At 33.2% G+C, this 12,306-nt stretch overlaps 2 protein-coding genes across 6 annotated transcripts in view; one reads left to right on the top strand and one right to left on the bottom strand.

Annotated features, from left to right (window-relative positions):
- The window catches only part of GNPDA2 (glucosamine-6-phosphate deaminase 2), a 29,238-nt gene extending 21,135 nt beyond the window's left edge, over positions 1-8,103 (top strand). For all 4 annotated transcript variants that reach the window (XM_023532232.1, XM_023532233.1, XM_011362804.2 and 1 more), the window contains one exon: positions 7,076-8,103. In XM_023532232.1, the coding sequence (XP_023388000.1) occupies positions 7,076-7,137 (62 nt within the window). In that variant the 3' untranslated portion in view covers positions 7,138-8,103. The remainder of the gene's footprint in view (positions 1-7,075) is intronic.
- Positions 8,104-9,189: 1,086 nt separating this feature from the next.
- The window catches only part of GUF1 (GUF1 homolog, GTPase), a 25,014-nt gene continuing 21,897 nt past the window's right edge, over positions 9,190-12,306 (bottom strand). The window contains exons 16-17 of one of the 2 annotated variants that reach the window (XM_011362801.2): positions 11,685-11,721; positions 9,190-10,927 (exon numbers count right to left, since the gene is read on the bottom strand). In XM_011362801.2, the coding sequence (XP_011361103.1) occupies positions 10,781-10,927; positions 11,685-11,721 (184 nt within the window). In that variant the 3' untranslated portion in view covers positions 9,190-10,780. The remainder of the gene's footprint in view (positions 10,928-11,684; positions 11,722-12,306) is intronic. The other variant, XM_011362802.2, reaches the window with a different exon arrangement.

The raw sequence follows: 12,306 nt of genomic DNA, 5'->3' as shown, positions 1-12,306 counted from the left end.
GTCTTTGGCATTTCATATTCATGAAATAGAGTATATAAACTTTAAAATTATAAATCAATTTAAAGGAAACTAGTAATTCATAGTTCATATAAATGTGTGAAAATGGCAAAAATCTTGAAGGTGATACACAAATAGAAGTTTGACAGTCAGAATAATCATTTTTAAAACAATTTGGCAGTCAAAATAGTCTAATTTTTAAAACAAAAGTTTGATCATATGTATATAGTTTTGTATTTGCATTTACCTGTTGTGAGCATTTTCTTGTTTTACTAAATATTCTTCAGAAGCACCTTTAATGGCTATATAATAGTCAAGTAGGCATATAATTTACTTAAACATTTCCTTAATGTTAAACAAACACTTAGATTATTTCCATTTATATTTTTATCAGTTAAATTACCAATTTTTTTACCAAGCCACAAAGAGATCAAATAAACTGAATAATTGTTAGTAATTTGACAGATAAAAGCATAGAATATCTGTGATGAGTTATGAATAAGACAGCCTTCGGATGGAATTTTACCCATATATTTCCATGTAGTCCTTCAGAATTCATCAAAATATTAGATTCCTTCAAAAACATTAATAGAAGAAATCCTCATTATCCACGTATTTTAATGAGTTTTAAGGAGATTCATTTAACATTGTCATTTTACTACTACCAGCCATTTGATTTTGTCAGTTTGGTTTTTATCAGAAAATTTTTACATTCTAGTGAAGTAAATATTTTTTAAGATGTTTAATAATCATAGCCAACACTTACATGACCAGGTGCTATTCTAAATGCATTATACTTATTGTCTTCTCACAATTCTATGAAGTAGGCACTCTTAATAATGTCATTTTCAGATGATTTAACAGGTTTAATAGAAATGTTAAATCACCCAAAGTCACACAGCTCATACGTGGGCGAACTGGGTAAATGAAACCAGGCTTACGTGGAGTCTGGGCTTTTGTCCACTGTTATAATGCTGCTTCATAAAAGAGTAAGCTCTGACTATGATATGATCTAAATTATATTTCGGTCCCTTTTTTCATGCCATAATTATTATACCCAAAAAGGTATAGACATATGATAAAGATAATTTAAAACAGAAGGAAGTATAGATGATTTTTATATATTTAGTTCTTTCAGTTCACTTCTCCAGAGTATAAGCTTTTCTGAAACATTTTCGAATGTACAATTCTTTATGAGAGAATTGCTGCATTGCCTTTTTCAGGGACTGTATTTTCCACTTTGGAGGTGTATATATTTCTGAAGAGGCTCAGGGTATCAGCTTCTGTCAGGACACCTCCTTCAATTTGAAGGAAAATGGAATTGAGATACTGTTTTGGGCTATATGTAAACCTCATTTTACAGTAAGGTATTTTGATATAGGGTAGAATCGTTGATATTCATAAACTTATACATATTATATAGTTTTATATATCTGCCATATCCTCATTGAGTTATAGCACTTCAAGATATACTGGAGGATGTGAACACTGTAGTTATCTGTAATTCTTCAAATTCCATTCACATCACAACCCTTTCTTCTGCCATCTTTAAAAAGTGCCAAAAGGAACCTTAAAAGATTCTGATTTAGCTCCAGAAGAATATGTAGGTTAACTACATCTAAAATAATAAAAATCATCAGTAAATGGAAGTTTATTTCAACATATGCCTCTTGAAAGATAAAAGCAAATCAAAGGAAAACAGTGCAATACTTGTTTTACCGTTTACTGGGGGGTTTTTTGCTTTTTAAAATAAAATTTATTTTTCATTTGCTTGAGATAATATATTTTAAGACATCATCATCATGAACATTTTTGTTTGTTTGTTTCGTCCTTTTTAGGCCCTACTTCAATAGCTTGACAGAGGTTGAATGATTTCAGAATGAGCCAAAAACCATAAAATTGACATCTAAAATCTATGGTATTTAACTTTTCTTCTGGCAACATGTCAGAAAGTCTATATATTTTATCAATACTCAGAAGAATTTATTTATGATTTAGCAATTATTTTTTTCAAATTTTTACGTACAAAGTTGTCAGTTTTTACCTTAAGTTATAGTGAATTCTTGACTTACTATCCAAAAAGTAATAAAATTTTTAAGATTCCTAGTTTAGAAGCAGCCTTATCTCATATAACTTATATAGCCAACGTATAGTTAAAAGGTTGAAAAAGGAATTGAATTTTTAAGGTTTACCCTGATGTCTTAAAGCTCTAATGTATTCTTTCCACGATCAAAGCTTTAAGAAATGATAAATGGTGTCAAGTAGAATGATCATTAAAAGCTTATCTTAGAAGACAAATCTAAAATCTTCTAACAAAACATCTTCTATACCACAAAGTTGAAATTACCACTGTCTTTGTTGTCCTCTCTTCTTAGGTCTCTCCACTCTCCATTTTACTTCTCTTTACATACTTGTTGTTGAAAATGAATTAAACTTTTCAGTTAAATTCTGTTTTAAATAAGATTGGTTCTGTTTGGAGATATCATCTGGTAAATCTTTTTCATTTAAGCAGATATTTCCTTTGAACTACAAAACATACATTAATGTATGTTTCTGGTAAATGTAATTTTCAAGTTAGTGTCATTAGCCAAGAAATGGGTTAAAGTCCATCAATTTCATGGGGTCTAACATGGGGTTATTCAAAAGTATAAAAAGTATCCTTGCCTAACAGTAGTTGACATTCTTTATAAAAAGTTGGCTTATTAAGTGATTTGAGAAAATAATATGCAGTGCATTAAAATAAAAGCTCCAGAAGAGTAGGGACTTTAGTTTTGTTCACTGCATTATTTCAGCATCTAGCAGTGTGCCTGGTACATTTGAGGCACTTGATAAATTGTGAGTGGTTGGACAGGTAGGTGGATGGATGAACACATGATTAAGAAACCATATGGTTTACATGCTATGTTATGTAAATCACACTATGAAGTCCAAAGGATATTAAATGAAGGAGAGTGTTCAATAGTAGTTATAGAAAACTTTGAGCTGATGGTATTGAGAGCCCTTGAAGAAGGGTAGCATTTAGATTGGAAAGATATGGCATGAGCAACAGTACAGATGTAAGGATGAGCTAACATAGTAGCAGAAAAAGTTGCTGTTAATAGAGAACAGTTAATGTGTATTGATAAAATGGTGCTGGATTATACTTTAAAAACGAAAGGGAATATATAGATGAGCAAAAAGGCAAATCAGGGCTGACATGTTAGTCGCTCTTCCCTTTTTTTAGATCATGGACTACTTTGAGAATCTGGTAAAAAGACCGTCTTCAGAAAAATGCATAATGTGCACACACAAATTTGTGTACTAATGCAGATGGTTTGAGGACTCCTGGAACCTCATGTAGCTCTGTTATATCCTAGATTTCTAGGCTAAGAGGCGGTGCTGTACTTGATTTCTATCAGGTGGACAGCTTCTAATTCTCATCAGTCTGGGAGTCGGAGATGGTTCAGTATTGACTGCTCTACTTTTTCCTGCATTCTAAGTTTAACTCTTTTGTTGTATTTAAATATGTAGTGTTTAACTTTTTTATGGTACTTTAGATTTTTTTTTTTAACCTTGAAAATCCCAATATTAGAATGTAGGCCACAGGCAAAAGGGCTAGTGTAGTTTAAAACTAGTCTCCATAAAGAACACAAAGAATGTTCACTGAAAGAATGCTCGTGGATTGATTCTGTTCTGGCTTCTCTCAGAACTCTTGCATTTGAACATCCAAGACCTAATTTCTTCCCTACAGAGGTGTAAAATTAACTGCAGCAGCATTTGTAGCACCGAAAGGGTATTGGAAGGGGATTTTATTAACCCTGAGAAAAAATAATTTTAAATACTGACCAAAGAAAAAATGCCAGTGAGTGTATTTTAAATCCAACCACAGGGATAGCTTTGCATAACAGTCTAATGAATGAAATATTTGTTGGTTTGTCCACATATTCATGGATTTTTATCACAGGCATTTTTGTCTTCAAAGCACTAGTAAGCATGTTACAGGAGTGTATAACTTTATAGGAACTACAGAAACATTTGAGTATTCGATTGTTATTTAAGACATATAAACCAAACATAATAATTTTATGTAACATGTTGAGTATATTGCTTCTGTTTTGAATTTTTGAGCTGAGATTGCTCAATTTTATAAATAAGGCCAGATAACTAAATGGCTGCCATATATCTGCGATGGAGGCTGAACCAATCAAGTGTCTTTATTTTTAGCTTGGTACTTTTTATACAAAAATCCTTTTATTTCCTGGATTAGTTGTTGCTCTCAAGTTTTGCAGTTTTCAGACTTTTCCCATTATTCACTTTAACCTTTTGAACTGACCCTTCTTTCCCTCTAGTGATATGGAAGCCTTAACATCTGTTCCCCTACAGCCCTGCTTTAAGATTCTAAATTTACTCTAATCCTTAAGCATCCTTCCCTGTAAGGTCTGGCCATTCTGCCAATGCCCTTGATCCTTTTCTATCCTAACTTAAGGACCATGAACTATAAGAATTTCTGTTATCTCCATCTTCACCTTTTCTACTGGTTCCTTTTTATCAATATATTGTCTAGAATGATTTTAAACTAAAACTACTAGATAGCACTATCTCACTGAACCTTCACAGACTTTAAAATAAATGTTTATTAAACTTCCACTATGTGCCATGACCTATCAACCAAGGATTTAAAGCAGTGACTATAAGGTCCTCATCCTTAATTTCTAGTTGGAGACATGGTAAAAAATTGTATTTTCTAAGACTGAAAATTGCTTTAAAGAAAGTGAAGTAATAATTCATTTTAAGGTGATATTTGGGCCAAGACCTAATAAACAAAAAGGAGATAGTCATGCTTTGCTCAGGGAGAACAACATTCCAGGCTGAATCAAACAGCAAGTATAAAGATCCTGCACTGCAGCCAAGCTCAGCTTTTCTGAGGTAACAGCAGCAAACCTAGGGTAATCCAGCAGAAAAGGAGAAGCAAGAGGACCTGAGATCAGAAGGATAAAGACAACAGAATAAAATCTAAATTATTATCTGTTACCAGAGCAATTGAATAAAGGAATGATATAATCAAGGTTCTAAGAGTAGGTTGTCAGCTATGCCAAAATTGTATTATGGGATGGGGAAATGAGTTAAAGTAGGGAACTGGAGGTAATTAGAGATGACAACTAGGGTAGTAGCCTTGGAGATGAAGAACTGCGGCCAGTTGGGAATATATTTTGAAAGTACACAGTCCCCAAATTATGATGGTTCGACTTAATTTTTCAACTTTACAGTGGTACAAAAGAAATACGTATTCAGTAGAAACTGCATTTTGAATTTTGATCTCTTCCTTGGCTACTGATATGCAGTGTAATATTCTCATGATGCAGGGCAGTGGCAGCGAGCCACAACTCCCAGCCAGCCATGTGATCATTCACAAGAGTAAACTAGTACTCTACAGTGTAGTATAAAGTGCATTTTCAACTTATAGTATTTTTAACTTCTGAGTTTGTGAGATGTAAATGGTAAATCAAGGAGCATCTGTAGAGCCAACTGGTGTTGCTGCTGAATTAAAAAAAATCAAAACTGGATTTTAGTTGTCTGGCTTTAGCAGTTCACTGAAGGGGAACACCATCCATATACCAAGATTTTCAAAGAAAAGGTTTGGAACGGAACAAATGGGTCTGGACCTTGTTAAATTTGAGGTGCTGTTAGACACTGAAGTAGGCTGTTTAGTTAGCATTCTCTCACTTTCAGGTGCAGTGATGAATTTTCTCTCTTTAGACTCTTCTTTTTTTTCCTCCTATTGCATGAACACTTCCATGTTCTATGTCCCTGCCTTTGCTTATTTCTTCAAAGGGGGTATTAACTCACGGTTTAGGTTTTAGAGTGCTTTTGCAGCCTTACTGACAAGGAACATTTGCTTACTAACAAGTACTCTGTCTCCCCAATCCAATAATCCCACTTCCTGAGAAAACCACATTATAAGTCCTCCTCCCCACCTCCATGTTCTTAACCTGGAAAATTTGACCTCCAAAATATAAAATATTTAGTTTATTAATTGGGGCAATCTTTCCCCCCAAAGAAATATATTACATATGCATTAAGACATGAGTAGATAGAAGATATTTCTCAAGAAGCTTTAATAAGAACAATTTAGAAGCATAGCAATTATAAGATGAAATTTAAATGAACTTGGAAATTAGTATTTAATATAGGCTCTCTTCTGCTGAAGTAGACCTCCTCAGTTTTAGTAACTCCCCTCAGTGTGGCTTGTAACCAACCTTTATGGTAAATACATGTCAAAATGGTGATAAATTGCCAGATGAATGGAGAACTAAAGCTATTCCAGGATTTGGTCCTGTCCAAGAAGTCCATGGAGGAGACATGTGATCCATGCCAAAAGGTCCTTGATATTTATGTCTTAATCCTGTATACCAAAAGTATAAGCATTATGGGCTATTTGAACCCACGGATGTCTTCTAAGCATGGTTATTTTTGATAGGACCAAATTTCAAGGACCAGATCTCTGAATGTTTTGGACAGGACCAAATGTCCTGCAAGGCTATATCCTAGTGTAGCAACAATTCTGATATGGACCAGATCTCTGAATGTTTTGGACAGGACCAAATGTCCTGCAAGGCTATATCCTAGTGTAGCAACAATTCTGATATGGACCAGATCTCTGAATGTTTTGAACAGGACCAAATGTTCTGCAAGGCTATATCCTAGTGTAGCAACAATTCTGAGTCCCTCACTGGAATCTGGTAGAGGATTTGGCCAGAGGATCAAACACTTAGATGTAATTAAAACATGTTAACCAAGTCAGTATTAAAATTTGTTATTTTGTCATACTGAAGCTCTGAAGACAACTGCTCCTACTTCTGGTTACTCACAAAGGACCTGTACATATTCTTGATCTATAGATTCATAAATAATTGTAAATTGATATTTACTAGGTAGTTGAAACTAAACATTCTGAAACATTTCTATTTGTATTTTTAAATAAACATATCAGATAGGAACCAATATACTTGCTGTATCTTATAAAAATCTTGTTTTTTAAGTAAATGAGATATAGTTCAAAATTTAAAATACAACTAGAACTGTGCTTTTTTTCTTTAAGGTTTAATGCATGTGCACAATAAACTTGTGGATCCACTATACAGTATGAAAGAAGGAAATTGAAGGAGATTGGAGCAAAATTCTACTTGAATGAACAGAACACTTTTATAAGTAGTAGATGAATTTTCAGCTATGCAATATGATAAAACATGGGGAATTTTTGAAGATTGTCATTTTTGAAGTCTAATATCTACATGTTAAACATTCCATACTTAGAATGTGTCCACTTTATACTAGAGTTTAAGAGAAGTAGTTGGCTCTCACAATTAATTAGCTCTTTAATATTAAAGTACAGAAGCCACATAACCACTCTATAAAACAGCACAGAAATGAAATGTGTGCCTGTTTAAAAATTTAAGAAGTCATTTTAAAGGTGAAGACTGTACATCAAGGACATTCATGTAACTCCAGTAGCGTTGTTAGATTTTTATTTTTCATCCACATGAAAACACTCCAAGCCTTTCAGGTATCAAACAACTATCACTGCAAACCTTTACTTTTGAAATGCTATCTTTATCATTTCTGTGCATTACACAAGCTTTCTGCACGTGATTGCCTTAGTCATCTTCCTGCAATAGCATCTGGACATCAAAAGTCCTGCTATATATTGTTGGTACAGAAAATCTAAAGAGCTGACAGTGCCTAAAAGTACATATATGTCCTTCTGGAAAGTATAAGTGCATGATTTTTGTGCACCTTCTTCTATAGTACTTTTTTATAGATGTGCTCTTGTTTTTATTTAATGACGGGTTCATGCTTTTAATATAAGTATTTTGGCAATTATGAGCTTTATATGTAGCAACACATTTAAGGAAATTCTTTTGAAGAACAATTTTTGATTGTTAACTTCATAAATGATTAGCTTTATTTCTTACATATATGTCTAAAAGGATAATGAAGTATATCTAAAAGTAATTACTGTAAACTGTTTTAGATTGCAATAAGAACTTGCATCATTAAACTGCAAATAAAAGTATGTTTTCTATCTTTAACTCAAATAAAGCTTATAATAAAGTCATCTAAATTTTATTTTCATAAGTGAAATTGAATACACGCGTCTTGAGAGATTCCAATAGTGGCTGTGAGCCTGCATTTAAGTTTTGTTTGTTGCCATCATCTAATTAGGAGATTTAAGTTAAAAGATAATGACTCTACTTATAATTTCTTCGTCTTGCTCTTTGAGTAAAAAGTACTTCCTTTTCTTCTGCACATTTTACATATTATAAGCCCATCTAGTAGAAGCAGCACGTAAATACCTACTTAATTAATTGCCTATGTGATTGAACTGTATTTACAGTTAAATTCCTTAAAATATTTAAATAGCAAATAAATTAGAAGTTAAATAAAAATAAGTAAAACCGTTAGGATAAATGTTAATTCCAAATAATGAAACTGTAATAACCTTAAGTATTATAAACGGGTTTTAAATGACTAGTGATTCATTATAATTTTCCAGTCACTCCTGGCAATAAAGTATCAGTTACTGAAAACTATCCTAAGTTCCTTAGAGGGCCACATAGTATCATAGTGAAAAAGCTAAAGATACCTGTTTTGGTGCATGGTTCACCAGTTATTACTTGGCTTTAAATGTTCTAGCTGAAACAATGTAAAGGATCTCCTTTCCATTACTGCTCTTGATGTTAAGAGGCTAGTTTAGGTCCATGTAATCAAGCTCCTCAGCAAACAGCTTTCTGGCTACTCTAGCTCCTTTTACTCAGGATCTAAGCTGCTGTTAAGGAAAGAACTAAGAAGCCCATTGAAGATATTTCCATAAGAATAAAGCATGGTGCTAAGAATTGGGGTTTGAATAAAGAAACCACTGTTTGAACCCTAGCTGTCAGTAACTATGATGTTGGGCAATACAAAGTCTGAGCTGCCCCTACAAAGTGGGATGGTCAGAGTACCTGTACCTCCCTTGTTTTATAGATTGAATGCCTATAGAGATCATTACAGTAGCTCTCATATTAAACTCAATAAATGGTGGTCATTCTAATATAGTTTAATGTTTGCAAATTTCTTAGTAATATAATGTCCTCTGGGGGGATACATTTGGAAGGCATACAACACAAAATCATGAAAATCATGTTTGAAGGTGTAGCTAAGGAGAATTTAAGCTTATGCTAAAAAATGAAAAAAAATACATTATACAACAATCACTACCAGTAAAACTATTTTTTAGAGTCAAAGAGAATGTGTCCAAATTGAAGCATACTAATAAAGCACAAATATTAAATAGAAACATGGTGCATATTATGTGCCAGGTACTAACCTTTAACTTGCCCCTGGTAATAATGGTAGATTTTGCTGTAGAAACTATTTAACTGCTTTTCTAGTTTCAAATATATTTTCCAAAATACTGTTGTCATAGAGCTCAATTTTCATCTATTTTATTAGAGCTAGAAAGGATAAGGGAGATAACTTATTTAGGACTAATTCACAAGTTATTTAATTAACCTCTATGTACAATTTTAAGAAAGTCCCCACTTCTTAATTTATAATTAAAATTACCTCATAATGTAATAACCTTAGTATAAAATTCATCATTGATAGTCTTATCCCTAAAAGACATTTATCTCATTCAATTCAGTCAAGGTAGAGGACAGAAATCAATGGCTAAATTATAGTTGACCTTTGAACTAGAGTTTGAATTGGGTGGGTCCACTTAAAAAGACTTTTTTTTTCCAATTAGCCTGCATAGTTCAATTGATCCTCTCAGTGCAAACCAGCACTGTTAAAAGGTCAAGAGGCAATTAGGAACCTACATATTCAGAGCGCCACCTTAAGTTAAAATGAATGGTCAGTGCCCTTAATTCCCCGTTGTTGTTCAAGGGTCAACTGTATTTTATTTTACTGTAATACAATCTCCTCTCAGGTTGGTTTATTGACATACAAGTTAAGAGTACATGCTTTGAAGTAAGGACAGCCATTTACTGGCAGTGTGACCTAAGTAAGCCACTTTACTCTGAAGCTCAGTCTCTTCAATTATGTAATCTAGACAGCAGTTATTAAACTGTCATTAATAAAAGCTGCTGCTAATACAAAACGCCTATAACTTTACACAAGTGCATTTTAATTATCAGAAATAAGACACCCCCACCCTTATTTGAACTTAGATGTATAAATAAACCTCCAGTTTCAAACTAACATTTATAAAAATTTTATCAAAAACTACAACACGTCTAGATAGTATGTTATTTGACTTTACTTAATAACTGACTCACATATATATATTATCTAGATTTATCCAGCTAACAAATTGATACTTAAGATGATTTTGAAAATACTTTATCTTGGGCTTGAACTAGATAGAATCTTTAGTATGGAAGCCTTTTAGTGTCAGAAAAAATATTCATGAAAACAAACTAAGATTCAGTAAGAACTTACTATGTGTTATGTACTCTTTTAAACATATTATCTCATTTAATCTTCACAGCAACCTATGGAGGGGAGGTAACAGTGTAATCCTGATATTACTAAAGAGTAAATAGGGTAATTAATTTACCTTGCTAGTAAGTGGTTGAACAGAAATTTGAAGCCAATTAATATGGCTTCAGAATCCAAGCTCTTACCCACTACCTTTCAAAGAAAGCCCTAGGTTACTTGAATCTGAAAAACCTAGTAACAAGCAAATTTTATAATTTTCATTGTTTTCAACAAATTCTAAGAAAAACTAAAGGACACACAATTTTTAATTTATAAAAATTCCTTATATTTTCCCATTATCAGATTGTGTCTTCAGAACTTTTATAAAAGCATCTTTTGGAACTTCAACATTGCCAATTTTCCTCATTTTTTTCTTCCCTTCTGCTTGTCTCTTCAAAAGTTTCATTTTTCGGGTAATATCACCACCATACTGAAAAATATTTTAAAAATTGGAAGTCCAAATCACTCCACAGAACATCATAAAGTTACATAGTGACATCAATACAACATTGCTGCTATTTTTATACATGAAGTAGGTATCTGCAAAAACACCTCTGTATTCCACTCCTAGCCTTAGTTTTACTGCCCCAAAGATAAAGACTTTTATTTATTTTTGGTTGGAGATGACTATGCCCATGGAAGCACAGTACCACATTATGCATGTCAAAGAATTATCAATCTCTCTACTAATTCAGGAAGTTTTGGATTAGATAGCTGTAATTTATAATATAGAAACTCACATAGACATAAATGTGTCAGTCCCTATGCAGAGGATTTAGAAAAAGCATCTATCCTTTATCATAATAACCAATTAATAACTTTTTAAAAGCTGAGAAAGCAAATTTGACAAAGCAATGTAGGAGGTGGATTTCAGTTGCCATATTCTTTCCACTGTAAGAATATCCATTGTCTTCAAAATCTTTTCCTAAAAATTACGTCAACAAAATGTGTTATTCAGTTCATAACTGTTATAAAATACTTTCTTAGATACTGCATATTAGGAAATTTTTAAATAAGATGAAAAAAATATTAAGAACATGATCAAAATGAATATGATATCATAGCCAAGATGAAATAAAGGGTATTATAAAAACCAACAATGGAAGCCAATATATTTACATCGCCTTTGGTTTTAAACTCACAAAACAGACATATTATTACAAAGTAGAATACAAGTAGATACGTACACATTTTGCCAAAACATTTTTCCTATAGGCTTTCACACTGTAAAAGAGAAAATTTTATATAAGTATGTAATTTCATTATACTGTTTAAGAGTACATTATTTTCAAAGTTTTCCCTTTTATTAAAGATTTCAATGATAGTGTAAAACTGCTATAAGTGGCAGGAAAAACATGGCATAGATGATAGAGGCTCTGTTTAGTCCTCTGGTGACCAAATCAAAGTTGTGACAGAAATAAGGAGCAGCAGCAAGGAAAAAATCGCTGGGATCTAGATGAACAAGCCATACAACTAGGGAGAAATACAAGAAATCACCCTGCAACAGCAGAAAGTAGGACGGGACAAGGACACGGGGCTGCCCAGTCTCGAGTGGCTGAGTGAGATGGAGGCTGCAGCAGCGGCAGAAGTAGAAGCCTCTTAAAGGGGCTGCTGCGTCCACAAGCAGATTTTCGCAGTGATAAATCTTGCTCTGAGCACTGGTGCCAATTCAGTGGTACACGGGGGGCACCAGAGACTTACAGGGAGACGTTGTCAGAGTGAGGGCCAAAGTGAGACTCACTCTATACAGAAGTGCTGGTGGTATCCATTGTTTCCATTTGAGCCCTCCCCCATACCAGTGTGTGGACA

The sequence above is a fragment of the Pteropus vampyrus genome, unplaced genomic scaffold, assembly GCF_000151845.1.
Source record: "Pteropus vampyrus isolate Shadow unplaced genomic scaffold, Pvam_2.0 Scaffold79, whole genome shotgun sequence".
Taxonomy (NCBI): Eukaryota; Metazoa; Chordata; class Mammalia; order Chiroptera; family Pteropodidae; genus Pteropus; species Pteropus vampyrus.
The sequence above is the reverse complement of the archived record's forward strand: the minus strand, read 5'-3'. Positions and strand labels throughout refer to the sequence as shown.